Source organism: Hesperophylax consimilis, chromosome 23, assembly GCF_061612785.1.
Source record: "Hesperophylax consimilis isolate HC1 chromosome 23, BYU_Hcon_1.0, whole genome shotgun sequence".
Lineage (NCBI taxonomy): Eukaryota > Metazoa > Arthropoda > Insecta > Trichoptera > Limnephilidae > Hesperophylax > Hesperophylax consimilis.
Window position 1 is genome coordinate 530,842 of NC_142858.1, and position 18,110 is coordinate 548,951.

Genomic DNA, 18,110 nt, shown 5'->3' on the forward strand with positions numbered 1-18,110 from the left:
CAAAAATAATATTATTAATTGGAGTGTCACGGGCATTCTTATTTTTGTAAAATTCTTGCTATTGATCCCAAATACAGGGATGGCTTTGATATAGATCGATAAATCTAAACATCATGTCATCCGACCACTTAATACATTTTTTCATGACCGGAAGGGAAATAAAAATCGCAAGCGACTTGAAACATATGTTCACACGTTTCGATTCGGCGGGAAAATCGAACGATGACTCATACTTGAACAACAAAAGTAGACGGGCTTTCAATTTTTGTCGTGCAACTAAAAACTTGATCAACTCTGATAAAAGGCTGTTCACACTTGTCGATTAGCTTTCAAGTGTCATTCAACTCCGACTTGATCAACTAAAATCGCCCTGAGAGAAAGGGGTATTAGACAAACTGGATGAAAAAAGGTGTGGTCTAAAACGATCATAAGGCACGATTAATTTTTATTAAAAAAAAACGATTTATTAGATAACAATGAGAAACAAGTTTTTCAGTAACCGAAAATGGAAAATAATAAATTTCAATAGCTATTATGTTAAAAAAACGCATAACCTGATCTTCTGTCTTTTCTCTGCGCCATGTTTTGACATAACAATTTTAAATAGAGGTTGTTAATTAAAAAAAAAAAAACAAATGAAAAAGCAATTTTTAATTCTAAGATTTATGTTTTTGGTTAAATAAGCGAAGAAATAATACTAACCTTAAAACATTCCCAGCAATAACAATGGCCGCCAAGTGCACAATCGTAAACATTAAAATGCCTTGTTTTCCATTCCCGGAAACTGAAATACTTACTTCTCATAATTATCTAACTGAGACAAAGTATTTTTTTCAATGTGCTTATTAACCATGTACCATACCTTTTTCGTATGACAATATATTTTTTTGCAAAAATAGTACCTAAAAAAAAAAAAACTTTCACCTGAAAGGGGTACCTGCTTACCGGAGTAAATTATAATACTTCTATATAAGGCAACTATTTTGATCTTATTTTGATCATTTTCATTTTAGCTTGACAGTTGGAATTCTATGATGATTTTGTGTGGCTTTTCAATTTGCGCTGGACATGTGTAAAAAATATTTACGGAAACTATAACCACCGTTTAAAGTGGCATTTTTGTCTAATCGGAAGTGCGGCATATATGGAATAACATTTTTTCATCCGTTTATGAAGGAAAATGTATAATTGGGTGTTACATGTTACAGCTACATTCTGAAAACGATTATGGCCTCTGGAGGGAGCGATCGCCAAACAGGCACGGTGCCTAAAACAAAGGCTCGAAATAATTCCAATGTTCCTCAAGAAGTTGTCACACCTACCCGTAGAGATATTCACTCTACAAATATTATGACGGTAAGCAAAATATTTGTAGACACTTTAGAATCATCAAAATTGCATACTGAACTTGCAGTGGTGGCATTTCGTATAATTGTGTGCAATTCATATTCCACCGGTGCAATTTGTATATCAGATTGAAAAGGCGGTAACTGTTTGAATTTTGCTGACTTAATGCCAAACTCTCTTACACGCTTTTGCCACACGAGACTTCTAAATTTAGATAAGTTTGCTTACGATGTTCCAAAATTAGTAGGCAGTGCATAGAACACAGTGTAACTATGGCCAGGTTCTAGAATTCGAAGTTACCATTTTGATATAAAAAGGACCTTCTTGAAGGTACGGTATTTGATAAAATGTTGTTAAAAAGAAGCCTTAGATATGGTGGATTTCACAATGACAGTAATTTATAAATACTCCCAACTTGTATTTTTAACAAAATTGCTCACCCTGAGATATGTTCTCAGTGTTAAGTTCTGTTCTTATTCGTGTTAGCAATTTGTTTGACAAATTACAATTACGTGTCTTCCTACGTGTTAAAATATTTTGTGAATGTTGTTATTAATAGGTATATCAAGTGTCTCGCCATAACACATTTACATAAATTCACATGAATGATTCACATTCTGCTCTCAGCAACATTGTGTTTATAATTGGGTGTTTAATAACATTGTATTTCCAATAACAGACATCTGTGGATTGGCTGTCAGTATCCGAACATAATACGAGATCATCACAGAACAAATCCCGCAAGCCGACCAACATACCAACAGACAATGATTTCGCTGAATTAGGTTGGTATTCAAGTCTATATAATATTTCCCATGATTACTCAATTAATGTTATCACATGTATAAAATAGTGTATTAGTATTACATTTTGTATTACAACCATATTATGTTAACTGAATTATTTACAAGTAGATTGTACTTGGAATAATTTTGAATAAAGTTTCCGAATTCCGCCTCACGCTTATTATGCAAAAAAATTAATAACAGCACTTGGTTTCAACTTAGTTTATGTCTGGGGAGATGGTAAAAGATGCATTGCATTCCATTTTTTCTCAATCGAAGTTATGTTTGAAGGTTAGGAAATACGCATAAATTATTAAAATAACCAAAAAATTTACAACCTAAAAACCTTTTTTGTTGTTTGTTTTTGGGGTGTTATGCCGTGTTGCGCTAACTCCTTCTTTAGCCGACGTTTCGGACAGCGTTGCAGTGTCCATCATCAGGGCAGATCCGGTAGATCCGAAGATGTGTGATGTGACACATCTTCGGATCTACCGGATCTGCCCTGATGATGGACACTGCAACGCTGTCCGAAACGTCGGCTAAAGAAGGAGTTAGCGCAACACAGCATAACACCCCAAAAACAAACAACAAAAATGCTTTTGGCCGTGAGAATCTAAAAACTAACCAACCTAAAAACCTATTTTGTTTATGTTTTACATCTCCACTGACTTAAATAGTTATTCCCAGTAGTAAGTAAGTTGAAATCTAGTGTTATTTTTTTTTTAATTGCATGTTGAGGCGGAATTCAGCAACTTACCTAATTTTGTATTGAACGTTGCAGTTCTCTTTGTCTACTTTAAATTTGTTTATTGTTAATTGACACTGCATGGAAAAAATATTGATAGACTGTGAATTGATTATTAATTAAGTAGGTAGGTATTTAAGTACCTACTTACAAATATTATGATTTTACAGGAAATTTTGCTTTCGATTTATATAAGAGAAGACTAGAAACATAATTTGGACATGAGGTCCGGTTCTTTGAACTGCCTGTAACCAGTGAGAATATGGCATCCCCAGTTGTAGTGTGTTGTGGGGCTGAAAGTACTGGGGAGGGGAAGGAGTGAGGAAGAAAAAGCTTTAAAAAAAGTTTTCAAAATGTTTCTTTAAATTGGTATGAAATTTTTTGAAGACATGACTCATGTGCAGTATTCACATAAAAAAAAACTTTAAATATTTATGCAGAGTGGATGCTATGCCCAGTATTGCCCTGGAGAAAGACCACCAATCAGAATAGATACTTTGCTTGAACTGGCTTTTGGCCTTGTTTGGTGACTAAATCTGAATAGCCAAGTACTTTCCCACCTTCCTCTACCCTTCTCCTTCCTCTGCTCACTATCCATTGGGATGCTGTAATTCCACTGTCTCCAGATGGTTGGGAGCAGTGTGGACTGTTGTGCTGTATTCACATAACAAAATGATGCATGCATTATGTTGACGTGTCTCCACCTATTATTGTGGTCTAATCAATGTATCCACCTAGATTCTTCCACGACTCACGAAGGCGGCAGCAGGTTCGTGCCAGTCCGCCCGCAGCCCCGCACTCTGGTGCTCCGCCAGCGCGACCTGCTGGACAGTGCCGAGGAAAGCGCCCCCTACGGCAGCATCCTAGGGGGACACAGCCCCCACACCAGTCACACGGCTATCATGATAGTGAACCCCACCACGCCAAACTCTAATCAGAATATGGTATGAGCAAGATCAACATTCCCAGATCACAAATAACCTGAAAATATTTGAAAAACTCCTACTACCATCATTACAAGAGGAAGATGTGGCTTGTACAATGATGGAGGACTTAGGTAGCGGCGGAATTGAACCCACCACACCTGCGTGGGAACCTGATCCATTTTTTTACTCGGCTACTTATAACTGGTCAATTGTTTGTTATATTTTTTTTATTTTTTTTATTTATTATTTAACATTATAAATGATTACAATATGCAGACTTATAAATAATTTTTTCGTTATTATTCTATTTCTCCATAAGTTGAGCTCCAGGAGCTCGTGTTTATGGGAGGAGTCTTTACATTTAGTTCTAATGATTTTTTAAACAATAATCAAAAACTTTTGAAATAAATACAAACATAATATTAACATGGGTACACAAATTAGAAAATTGTTTTTTTAAAGATAATTAAAATAATACATCTTTTTACAGATTAAGTAAGCGTGAGGAAATTAAGGGTACAATATATCAAGAAAATTTTTGAAAAATAGTTTTTTTTTAAAGACAATCAAATTAATATATATTTTTTACAGATTGAGTAAGTGTAAGAAAATTAGGGGTACAATATATCATTATCCAATTTGAGGGACTTAATTAACTTTTTGAATTGTTCATAATTCACAGTTTCGGTTACACTAATTTTATTTTTGGACAATAATATATTGTACCATCTCACACCTAAATATGAATAGTGGTGCTGAGCCGTGGTCGTTCTAAGCATAGGAATGGCTATTAAGCCATTAGTTTTGAATCTATTGCTTATGCTATCTGAGGGGTGCATTTTATAAATAAAATATTCTTTATAAATTTGATATAAAGCGATTCTCTTATACAATTCTGTTATAGATGGTACATTGAATTCCTGAAATATCTCTAAAGTAGGGAGTCATATGGTTTTCTAAGGATGATTTTTATAATTATTCTTTGAATTGTAATTATTGGCTGTAAAGAAGCCTTAAAAGCCCCTCCCCACCCAATAATCCCGTACTGCAATAAGGACTGAATTAATGCATAATAAACAATTTTGATAGTTTTCTTATTTAAAATATTTTGTATATTATAGAAAATATAGATAAGTTTTCTTATTCTTTCAACAGTGAGATTAATATGGTCTTTCCATTTAACATTTTTATCTAGATACCAAGATATTTTATATTGGATTTATGATTTAGTTTCGCGCAGTCCGTATTACATGTACCGTCATTTACACAATTTTTAGAATGAATTGTTATGTTAATTAGGTTATTTGGCACATCTTCTTGTAGAGTGAAAGGAATACAATATGTTTTTTCTGTGTTAAGTGATAATAAATTGCCATCGAACCAATTTTTTATAACCTTCATATCCTGATTCGCTGCATTGGTAATTTCGATCCATGTCTTTTTTTCGATAATTATTGCAGTGTCGTCAGCAAAGGATATAAGTTTACCATTAAGTGATAATTTAAACATATGGTTAACGTAAATTATAAATAAAATTGGTCCAATAACAGTCCCTTGGGGAATTCCAAATTCTAAAGTTTCATCTACGCTAAGTGAGTTATTTAATTTTACTTTTTGGTTTCTTTTACTTTTTTTCTTAGATGGCTTTGCAGCCAATACCTTACCTTACCAATAATACCGATATCATTTAATTTATTAATTAGTTTTGTATGGGAGATACTATCAAAAGCCTTACGTAAATCAATGAAAATGCCAAGGCATTTATTTTTTTTATCTAATGCACGGTATATAGTTGAAGTTAGTTCTGCAATGGCATCATGAGTGCCTAGTTTCTCTCTAAATCCAAATTGGCTAGGACTAATTATTTTATTGTTTTCAATATAGTATAAAAGTTGCTTTTTTACGATCTTTTCGAAAATTTTTGCAATGTTTGAGACAACAGATATGGGTCGATAATTTGATATTTCTTCAGGGCTGCCAGATTTAAAAACGGGTGTTACAATAGATTTTTTATAAACGGAGGGGAATATTCCACTATTTAAACTAATATTTATAATGTGTGTAATTGGAATGCTTAATAATTCATTATAATTTTTCAATATTTCTACTGTGACTCCATCAAACCCTGGTGCAGATGCACCTTTTAATTCACTAATAATATTTTTTATGTCATCTGTTGTTACCGGTTTGAAAACTGACAGATTATTTTGTTTGTGACAGTCCTTTTCGAAATTATCTATTTTATAATTTTCATCGATTCGTGTAGCTAAATTTTGTCCGACGTTAGCGAAATATTTATTGAAGGCATTAGCACATTTTGTCGGTTCCATTAGGGCATTAATAGAATTTTTTCCGATATTAATTTTTTTAATTTGAGTTTTTTTGTTTTTTCTACTATTTATTTCATTTATTGTTTTCCATATATGTTTTACATTTTGTTTAGCCACATAAATTTCATTTTTGTAAAAGTTCTCTTTAGTTGTTTTTAGTAAACAGGTTAATTTGTTCCTAAATTTTTTATAATCTGTGTATATTTTTTTATCTAAATGAAATTTCTTTGTCAAGCGATATAACTCTTCTTTTTTTCTAATAGACACGATTAAGCCATGTGAAATCCATGGTTTTATTTTTTTGAATTTTGATTTAATTTTTATGGTTTTAATATCTGTTGATGCTGTAATATAATTGCATAGTATATTATCAAAAATATTTGCGCATGTTTCAGCACATGTTGATTCTAATACGGAACGCCATGTTTCTGTTTTTATTTTTAGGTTTAATTTATGATGGTTTAGTGAATTTTTTGTAAAAGTATTGCATTTTAAATCAATATGATTATTAATATTAAGTTTTTGTATATAGATGCAAGTGTGATGATCAGTAATATTATTTTTTAATATTATCGTGTGTAATTTGTCGGTATCTTTAGTGTTACTCCATATGTGATCGATACAAGATGGACGTTGACCCGTAATTTCTCTAGTATATTTATTATGTCATTCTCGAATTGAATATGGAATCATAGGATGGGGATCTGCTACACATACGTACCTACACAACCTGAATACGATTCAAAAAGGAATCATAAAGACCATATTGAAAGTACCAATTAGAACGCCTTCAATTGAAATATTCAATTCCTTTGACGTACCAAATGTACAGCAAATATATGCCAAAAATATATTATTGAAGCTCTTCAAAAATAACAAATCCTCTACTAGACTGTGTATGCATAACACTAGATCGAACAAAAATGATATAAAAAATATTCCAAGTTATAAAACCACATTCGGACAAAGAAACTATACATACTTTGCAACAAAACTCCATAACATCCTTCCCCAAGACATAAAACTAATAAAAAATCCTAATGAATACAAATCATTAATAAAAATATGGCTGAAAGAGGTCAATGAAAAAACCCTAATGAAAACACTAAAAACGATATAGAAGACACTAAAAACGACATAGAAGACACTAAAAACGACATAGAAGACAAATAAACCATATTTAAATAACTTTAGTCCGCCTCGGCACAGGACCCCCTAGTGAGGAGGACTAAGAAATACAATATTTTATACTTAATTTCACCATTATATTTTGTATGTAACAATTATCTTATATAGTCGCTAAAATTAAAAAAAAAAAAAAAAAAAATTTATACACAATATGAAATTCATTTCCGTCATATAATTGATAAATTCAGTTTTTATTCTGTTACTATTTTCGTTTGAAACATCTATGTTGAAATCGCCGATTATTGTTATGTTCTGTTTATTTTTTTTTGATAAGATAATGCTTCTCAATTCATCCATAAATGTGTACTCGTTTGATCCGTGTGTTCGGTAAATTGCAATAATATTAAAACACATTTTATTTACATTTAGATTAATATCTAAGCAATTAACTCGCTGCATAGGTACTTCTTCCACTGCGATGTTTGAATGGCAAAATTTAACAAATACAACAATACCACTATTTCTATTAATAGCACAAGATGTTGCGAAGTAGGTATATTCTGGTATGCAAAATTTATTGTATACGTTGGTGAATGCTTCAGTTAAAACTATAACGTCCGGTTTATGATTTAGTAAATTAATTGAGAGTAAAAATTCATTGAAATTTTGTTTCATTGATCTGATATTTAAATGGAGTACAGAGAATGAATTTGTTATTTTATCCACGATTTTATTACAATCTTTTAAAGTATGACAAATATATTCCGAAATATTAAGCGTTTTATCTAATTCCTCAGTGAAGAAATTATTCATTTTTAAAGAAATAAGGAAATAATATTGTTATAACTAATTGTCAAAAATGAATTTGATTTTGATGACAAACTATAAATTAGCAGCATATGTTCACGGATAATATCAAGGTTGACTTGAAATAGATTTGGTGACAATATTGAACAACTTAGCATTATATTACTAGTGATGATATTATAAAGATGATACATACTATGTAGTATATTAATTTTGTTTTGTATAAATAATATTTTACAAACATTAACACTTTGAGAGTAGGCTAATATTTTAATGCTTTGTTTTTGTCTTAAAATTTTACAGAAATAGTTAATTAAATATTTTTTGGATATTACTGATAAATCGTTATCTCTTCGATGGTAGATTAATAACATTGAAATGTTTCTCAATTGTTTTAAAGTTTTAGTATTAATAGCTAAATTGTGCGAAAAGTCAGAAAAGTGTGAAAAGTCAGAAAACAAGCGTATTTGAAACAAAAATATAAATTTTGGTATTGAGTTTTTAATCTCGTTAAGAATTTTAAAGTTAGTTATTAAGAATGTTAAAGTAGGTACATACCTATTCATAATTTATACGCCCTTGGGCAATAGTCATCATTTTTTTTAAATACATACAATTTTTGCTATTTGCTTTATGATTTGTATCGTTTGTTGACTTGAAAGTGTTGTTTTGGAAATCACAATTTTTGCATTTCTCTTCTTTGTTTTTATTGGGACAGTCTTTCCAAGGATGGTCCATGGCGCAGTGCAGGCACGAAGCATTCTTGTCCTTATTAAAACAGTTGACAGCTGAATTTCCAAATCTCAGGCAATGGAAGCATTGCATTATTGGATTAGCATCCTCCACCCGCACTCTGTGGTATCCAATATTAATTTTCTCTTTAGAAATGAGATATTTCCTAAGTTTTCCACTTGTTTCGACTATATAGTTTGTAAGATTGTTTTGTCCTTTTGGTTTAAGCATTTTTACTAATTTTACTGAGTTTTTCGGATTTTCATCCATGATGATTTTAATTCCATCATTTTGGGTTTTTAATGATTCTATTATTTCTTCTTCTGATAGGTCGATAGGTAGGTTTCTGATGAATAGTTTAGGATTTTTTTTTTCTAATTCTTTCGCGATCAAATTATTTTTGAAGACTATATTTATTTCTTCTGTTAGTTTTTTTGCGTGATCATTTTTGGGGCAAGAGATGATTAGTTTCTTATTTGATGCTTTTTGTACTCCATTTACTGCAATCCCCAAATGCGATGTTTTAATTTTTTTAACTATCATGTCTCGAATATCATCAGAAGTTGTATTAGTATTTTCACTTGCAATTATTAATGAGTATTTGGCCTCTGGTATAGGTATTGAGAGGGTTGACTTGTTGTACGTTGTATTAATTGATTCCTTTTTTTCCTTAAATAATTTTCAATTTTTTCTGAATGTTTTTCTTCATTTAATATAAGTTTATTTTGTAGCTCAATTATTTTTTCTTGTAGTTGAAGTTTTTCCTTGCACCATATTTCCTCTAGCTGGTGTATATCTTGTTCTATGTTACTTCTTTGTTTTGCCTCTTTGACAGATGAGCATTTTCCAATTTCAATTTTAATTGAGTCAATTAATGATTGGACACTTCGGTCCATAATGAGTTATTTTTTTGCGGGCTGTCTGGTGACTAAACGCAGCCAGCCTGCTTTATTTTTGCAACAACAATATGTTAAACTGGGTATCACTGTGGTTTGTGGTTACTGAGTTTATCGAAATTTCTGTCCGTGCGAGCTGCACGGCAGCAGAAACTAGACTGAGTTAGTAACTTATGTATATAGTTAGCTATTATTCATGTATTATGTTACACTTACACACATAAATTGTCAATTTCCTTTGTAAAAGCCTGATAGGGCGCCAATGAATAATAAATAAATAAATATTAATCCTTGGTGTGCGCAGACTCGAATTTGAATCCTGGATTGTGTACTTTTTAATAAACACAACTTTCATAAACAATAGCTCTGTATAATAATACTAGGTTATCCATGTCTATTTCTCTTTATGTACGTAATATAAATATTCATAAATTCTTATTTTATTGAAGCACTATAGACAGCGCCGCAATTAGCTTGCGTACACCAAGGGTTAAAGGATTTAAGAAACTAAAATACATTTAGCCCTTTTTGATACAGTTTGATATAGGCTTTGAACTCTGAAACAACTTTCACAAGTCACAATAATAAACTCCTCCCAACCGTCTGGAGCCAGTGAGACTATGGTATCCCCAATTGAGTTATGTTGTGATGCTGAAGGTAGTGGGAAGATGAAGGAGATGGGAAGAGGAAGGTGGGGAAGTACCTTAATTCCAGGGAGATACTGAAAGTATCTACCGCCTTGGAACGTGCCGCTAACATACTATGTATTATTTTTAAATTAATAAATTATTATGAAATAACCCTAAATAAGTTAATTTGAATGAATTTACTTCGTATCCACTCAACCACAGAGGCCATCAAATAGCCAACAAATGGATGATAATTATTAAATTACAAGACATTTACAAATAAATATTTTATCTTATATTAATTATAGTCTAAATTGTATATTTCGTCATTCAGAATAGTTCGGGTTCGGGCGCGAGGAACAACGTGCGGGGCTCCTCGTCGAGCCGCGAGGGCTCCTACAGTAACACAGCCCCCGTGTGTCCCCACCCGGCCGGCGGCGGCCCAAAGCCCACCAACACCGCCCACGATCCCCATGATTCTGTCTACCAGAATGGCGGCAACGGCCAGACACACGGCAATGAGAATATGGTGCAGAATCAACAGGAACATAACATGGTATAATATTTTAACTTTTTGTGAAAATTTAGACAAAGAGCGTTGTCAAATGTGGTGGATAACAATGATATTGATGAGCTTGTGGAAGAGCACACTCAAGAGCTGACCACAGAAGAGCTTATGGAGTTGCATTGGTTTCACACCAAGAAGTTATGGAGGTGAGTTTGTTAGTGGAGGAGGAGGAAGTAGCAGAGCAACAGTTTTCTGGCGCAATAAGAGAAATGCTAAAAGCATGGGAAACTGTTGCAACGTAATTATTTAAATAAATGTAAAAAAAATTGGGTATTTTTGGCATGGAATGCATTATAGTATTTTACATCTCTAAATAGTATAAACAAAGTCACTATCCGCTTCTCTGTTTGTGAGCTTAGTCCTTCTAAACTATGCAACGGAGTGTGATAGGGTTTTTAGTATCATTTAGAGTTTTAGAGAATTTCTTCCGGAAGGTTTATATATATAATACAAGGATATTTTATTTATTGAAAGTAGAGAAAAGTCGAGCATCACCGACTACATGTCAGCTAGTTGATTTATATGGGAAAAATTGTTTGGTTTAATGAGTGTTTCACATAACGAACGAATGAAGCTCATTATGAGAGGTTCTACTGTATATCATCACTTTAATTTGACAAGGTTGTAACTGAACATTACCTTATTCTGAGTTATGGGGTTCCAAACATTACAATGTCAATTTCTCATAACAATTGCTAAATTTATGGTTTGATCTAATGTGTTAATAGTATTTTAGTTCTTCACTACAAACAAAGAAAATAAATGTACAAATTGGATGTATATTTTTATTCTTGAACATACCTACTTGTGAAGTTAGAACCAAGTTCGACCAGCAAGGACACAATACGAGGGTGGTCTGAAAAGTTTCCGACCTAACAATGAAACAAGAATTTTTTTCTTTATTTTTCTACATGGTCTCCTTGTAACTCTACACACTTCTCCCAGCGATTCTCCTATCTCTCTAACCCGTCCAAATAGTAGTCGGCGTTTTTCTCTGCAAAATAATTGTTCACAAAGGTGATTGCCTCCTCATCTGGCGTATAATGGTGTATCCAAGTTTCATCTACAGTAATTAATCGGCACCAAAACTCGGATTTATTGCGCCTAAACTGCGCCAACAGAGCGTTGGAAATGTTCATTCGAACACGTTTTTGGTCTAACGTGAACAAACTCGGCACCCAACAGCTTTCTGTACAGCTTTCTCATGTCTAAATCTTGATTTAATATGTGACAGACATGTTCTTTGGACATTTTCATAACCTCTGCTATCTCTCTCACTTTAATTCGGCGGTTGTCTAACACTATTTGGTGAAGTTTAGCAATGTTATCGTTAGTAGTTGCAGTTTTTGGACGTCCTGAACGTTCATCGTCTCCCATGCTCTTACGGCCACTTTTAAATTCAGCTTACTAAAATTTCACTGTGGTAAATGATGTCCCCATACACAGAGTCCAACTCATCTTTGATTTGCGTAGGCGTATTGCCTTCAAAAACAAAAATTTAATAACAGCTTTATACTCAATTTTTTCCATTTTCACGAAAACACACACATCGACTCACTCAAACGACTGTAAACTAAAAACTGCACGTCCAAAATGGCCGAAACTTTGGTGAGTAACTGTCAAAAGATGCACAACTACATTCACTAACTTTTATTGACGAGTACCGCCATCTTTGCGTTGAGGTCGGAAACTTTTCAGATCACCCTCGTATATAATTTTACAAGGTTATAACGTCCTTTTTGATCCTTGTTCAACTGACATTTTGTTCCTAACTCACAGTTAGAAACAAAATGGTTTGTTTCAAAGTTTTGTTGTGTATTTATTTTCATTATTATTAACCCTTCAGGCATCTGACATATTGCCCGTTATATTTCTTAAAGATGATGTCAGAAAGTTGGAGAACAGATCTTTGTCAAAATAAATTAAAAATAAAAGTCTGATATTAGAACTCTGGCACATTACTAACTTTGTTAATACTCAACAGAATTACTTTTGGACATAGATATGAGCTAAAGAAACGGTTTCCCATTCAAAGGTTATTTTGGTCCAAATTGTCAGTTAGAACCTTGTCAAACCATAGTGACGATGTGTATTTATTAATGTTATTTGCATAGAATTAATATTAAAATTGTATGATACCAATTTAAGTCGGCAGATTTCCAAAATAATTGGATTGCCACAACTAATAAAATCAAATTGTCAACAATTCCAATGATAATGAGTTCTTTCTGCAATATTTTCGGGAACCGGATAAAACAGAACGATGGCAAAACAGAACAGATAAAATAATAGAACAGAACAAACAGAATATGAACAGAACAGATAAAATGACCGGTCAGTGGTTGAGTGGGCATAGCGCTTGGGTCTCACCCGAGCGTCGCGTGTTCGATTCCTCGGCTGGCTAAGTCCTCCATCACAACACAAGCAACATTTTCGGCTTTCTGTGGTGGTAGTAGGAGATTTTCAAACATTGTTGGGTTATTCGTAACCCGGGAATGTTTGTCTTTCTTTAAAAAAAAAAAAAAAATAGGTTAGGGGTTAAATTAGTTTAGTTAGGTATTTTTTTTTCACTTCTCCTAACTTTTCTGTTTTTTGATGGAATCGATATTTTCAACGAGATGTTTTCCATGATCAGCTCCCGCGGACGGAGGCTGCGCGTTCCACCGGAGACAGCATGGTGGCCGCCTGCCCTGACACGGCTCGTGTGGAGCAGCGTCTCGGACAGATCCGAGAGTACATCCGTGTCACCTCCACCCTCGTGGACAGCATGAGGAACTCGGAGGATGAGGTGAGCCATTCCCCCATCAGATTTACTGAAGCTCATCCGTGCAGATTGCCCAACAAACTTATAGTAGCGTGCAGGGGGGCTTTATTCAAACTTAAAGTATTACTTTGAAGAGATGCGCCAGTGCCATATCTTGCCATGAATTCTCAAGAATGTTATGAGTCGGATTGGGTTATCTAACTAACTAACCATCACACTGTTTCTCTGCAAGGGAGGCAGAGAGGAAGGACCGCCAAACAACTCGGTCTTGGCACACACTCCTTGCCCCATTCACATTCTTTCTCTTCTATTATTCTGACTCTTGACATGGCCCAACTCAAGTATCTGGGCGTCCCTGACTTCTTCTACCATTCACATTTGAGTCATATATTCTCCTTACACTCCTTTCTTCGTTTATTCCCTCTACATGCCCAAACTAGTGATGCAACGGAAGTGTCTGAACGGAAGCAGAAACGGAAACAGATGTCAAAAGTAAATCTTAGTGGAAGCGGAAGCGGAAGTGAAAAACTTGCGGAACTTCTGCAGAAGCGGAAGCAGAGCTCTGTTGCATCACTAGCCCAAACCATCTGAATGTCCCTTTCTTAATCTTACTCATTTCTCACACTATCATACGTGGTTTTACCACACATACACCTCTGCCAGTTCCATGCCTCACTGCCATACATCAGGGTAGGTACCCACACTCCATTGTTGTTCAGTCCTCTATTAATGGAGTTATGTACCTACTCTTACCCTTCTTTCATTATCACTATCAGCCTTTCCACTTCTTCTCTCCAAATACACAAACCCTTTCGCCTGCTCCATGTATTCATCATTCACAACTTCTCAATATAAATATAAAATAAGCATAAAAAGCCAACTACTGAAATACTAGAGCTATGGCTACCAAAATTGTTATTATATTATATTACTAACCTGACCCAAGTTATTGTATTCTTATCACTACCTAACCCCGATAATTCGAACCCCAGTGATTCGAAAAAATGCGTAATTGAAATTTTCGCCAGAAAATTATTTTAATACATAATGTTTTTTAAATTCGAAGTACGACTTTTTTTTAAATTTCGATTTATGATCAAATATATTGTATTTTTACGATTTTACTTTGAAAATTTGAATCTGCGAAAAACTGGATATATTTCGTTTTAGTATGAATTTACTTTGAATAACTGAACTTGAAGGGCCGACCGCGACGGAAATCAGTTGCGAATATTCGATTTACACGGGAATAAGTCGTATTATTACGAATTTACACCAAAGAACCTATTCCGAATTTAAAGAGACGGCCGCGAAACTTGGTTTTCGCCACTTTTTTTGTTTTCTTAAAATTTCAAATTACATGAAAATTCATTAAGTCTCCTGGATTTCGAATTAACGGGGTTCTACTGTAATAGGAAATATTATCATGTTATTATAATGTTATCTATAGAATTAAACAACTTCCTTACTTCAACCAGTTGAATAATGTACGTCGTGAAATAAATTTGATGTTGTACAGTTACGAACAAGACTGATCTCGTTGAGGCGCTGTAACGATTTGCTAATGGGGACGGTTGGGAGTGTTTGCCAGGAGCCTGAAAGAGGTGAAAGGGAAGAGGTCGACAGCGACGTCGCAGACCTGATGGCAACCCTGAGCCACCTCAAAGACAGCGAGAAAAAGCTGGAAGACATACTAACAGCATATGGTGATAAATGGTCAGACGATGAAGATGAAGGCATCCTGGAGACTAAGGCTGTATGCCACGAACCTGAAACAGCAAAGACTTCGGAGTCTTCTCAAAATCAAGATTCTGAAGTGTCCATTCTGAAGGATTGGACTCCTGTGAGGTCCAACGATAGTGTGACTATCACCGATGTAACGGAAGCCAGTGAATCTAGCTTGAAAGACCAGGTGAATTATTGATGGAGCTGTACTCAAAGCTTGGACAATTCCCGCTACCGATGTTTGATTTGTTTTGCTGTTTGGTTGCTGTGTTTTTGCATGATACAATGATACAATAACCCTTATAAATGCGCAAACATTACTTTTGGATAGTTAAGGTTTCATTTGTAGGTGTTTTTAGATTCACTAATTCAAGTTAGAGGTATGTTGATCTTTAACCGTAACCGTTGTTAGCACAAAAAATAATTGTTCTTCAATGACCAACAATATTGACTGAAAAGTCAGAAGGAAAGTAGCCTCACGTAAATCACCTTCTTGGTATTCTGACAAAAGGAAATACGCATTATATAAGTGATAGTGATAAATTAAAAAAATATTTAATTTCACCTTAATTTTAAAATCTTATCAAGGTAGATGTAACTGGATGTGCCGGGTGACATTTAAATGCTAGAAATCATTTTCAAGGTGCATTTAACAACAAAAGAGCAAGGACACCTACCAATTTGTTTATGACTTATTTATAATGCAATGAAGAGAGAACAAGCCGAATATCTTAAGTTAAGAGTCCATTCGATTTTAACAGATTAATTAACATATTATAATCCTTATTCTCTTTATAAAAAGTGTTACATATTCCCTTCTGCCCTTTTACAGTTGGTATATAATGTGCTATATTATTGTCATAGATACTAAAAACAAATTGATATTATTTGAAATAACAAATGTAATTTGATTTTCTTATCATTATCAACGCTTAATAGATATCACTTCTGCATTACTGAAATGTTTGATAATTTCATTGCTATACCAATGCAGGCTGACATGTTCAACAAAGCAAAGATGTTCTTGTCAGCTGTTTTATTCTAAAATATTTGTGTATAATTGTTTTCTTAACCTTGATGTCTTGCAAACCTAACGTTTTGGCCTCTTTTTGAAAGTGTATATACAAATAATGTTGGTTTTACACAAGATGTGTGTTTTCGTGTCACCAATTGTGTGATGACCTGATTGTATGATTGGATTGGATTAAATCTTTTTAACATACTCAAATAACACGCAAGATAAAACATTGAATGTATTTTTGATATAAGTTTGGTGCCATGTTCGACAAACAATGCAATGTACAGTCTCAGTTTTAAATATATAGTACTTTAATTAGTTCAGATTTATAATTCGCAGAGAGATGCAAGAAATTCAGAGACGGTGTTGATGTATTTTGTTTGTGTTGGGACATGTTCAATGTTGTGAAACCCTATCCTTTCTTCCTATCAAACTGGAATCAGTGTTGACCCCTTTATTGTGATAATTATATTTGTGGTAACCCTGACGTTGCATGCCTTATAGGAGGCTATCCCTCGCCCCCCCTCCGCTCAGAGCAGCGTGTCGGCGTACAGCGACAATGACCTGTGGCAGAACGAACTAAAGGCGAACATGGAGATATCGCAACTGCGGCTGGCAGCTGCTTTACAAGAGCAGAAGAGACTGCTTAAGTATCAGGTATGTGTTCTTATATATTTCGTGTAAGTATAATACTGTAAAAAAATTTTCAGGCAGGAAAAATACTATCTTGGGATATTTGCGCTCTTGCTTGCTTATGTACTGGGGATGGTTCATTTGTGTTTTGACTTTAAGAGTACAAGCAGCCTATTGGTCAATTTAAAAAATTGAAAGCACCAATCAATGCGGCTTGTGCTGTTCAACTAAAAATGCCAAAAAAAACGTATTTTGAAATTATTGGCTCATACGCTGTATTTATTTATTTATTGCATATCACTATACATAAAACACTTTTTTTTTCTCATAAAAATCAACAATATTGAACTTACAACTTATCCAGCTCTCTGTCCCAACAGCTAATCAGGTTGTGAGCATTTTTTTTTGTTTTTTATGTACCACCCCCCCCCTGTAATTACACAGCATTTATTATGTTCTTCTTTATTCTACGTTTAATTACAATGAATTTATCCTTCCAGGCCGATGCTAAGGAGCAACTTGCTGAGATGCATCTCTCCCGCAACGGCCATCAGGAGCATCACGCGGGGTCCTCGGGGGGTGACCTGCACGAGCATCAACAGCACCAGGGCTCCTCGGGACCTTCCAACTACCATCACCAGCCCCTAGCCCATCAAGGTCAGGCTGCCAGGGTTTACGGCTCTAACCAGATCGGAGTGGCAACCACGCTGCCTCACGTGACCGATGGAAATCAGCACAACAATAATGTAACCATTATTTCATTTTAAAGCTAGATGATCACAAATTTCCTACTATTTAATATGAAATTTTTCCCATAAAAATCTATGTAAAATACGATAATGCATTCCACGGCAAAAAATACTCAATTTTCTTTGTTTTTATGTTTATTCAAATAAAACTACATACTTATAAATTGTTAAGGAGCAACCTGGAATTCAATGTCGATTTGCAAAAACAATTAAAAAAATCGTATTAATATTCAACATAAATAATTTACCATTGTTTTTGCCGACGCTTCAAACTTTGGTGAAAATGTGACATAGCATTATAATTGAATAAATTTGCCACCTCCTGGCC

The 18,110-nt window shown here is 34.1% G+C and overlaps 1 protein-coding gene across 1 annotated transcript in view; it reads left to right on the forward strand.

Annotated features, from left to right (window-relative positions):
* The first annotated feature begins 1,034 nt into the window (after positions 1 to 1,034).
* The window catches only part of LOC149412193 (uncharacterized), a 36,519-nt gene continuing 19,443 nt past the window's right edge, over positions 1,035 to 18,110 (forward strand). The window contains exons 1-8 of the mRNA XM_089645682.1: positions 1,035 to 1,356; positions 2,027 to 2,132; positions 3,616 to 3,821; positions 10,660 to 10,881; positions 13,529 to 13,681; positions 15,177 to 15,569; positions 16,905 to 17,057; positions 17,534 to 17,779. Coding sequence (XP_089501808.1) covers positions 1,228 to 1,356; positions 2,027 to 2,132; positions 3,616 to 3,821; positions 10,660 to 10,881; positions 13,529 to 13,681; positions 15,177 to 15,569; positions 16,905 to 17,057; positions 17,534 to 17,779 — 1,608 coding nt within the window. The 5' untranslated portion in view covers positions 1,035 to 1,227. The remainder of the gene's footprint in view (positions 1,357 to 2,026; positions 2,133 to 3,615; positions 3,822 to 10,659; positions 10,882 to 13,528; positions 13,682 to 15,176; positions 15,570 to 16,904; positions 17,058 to 17,533; positions 17,780 to 18,110) is intronic.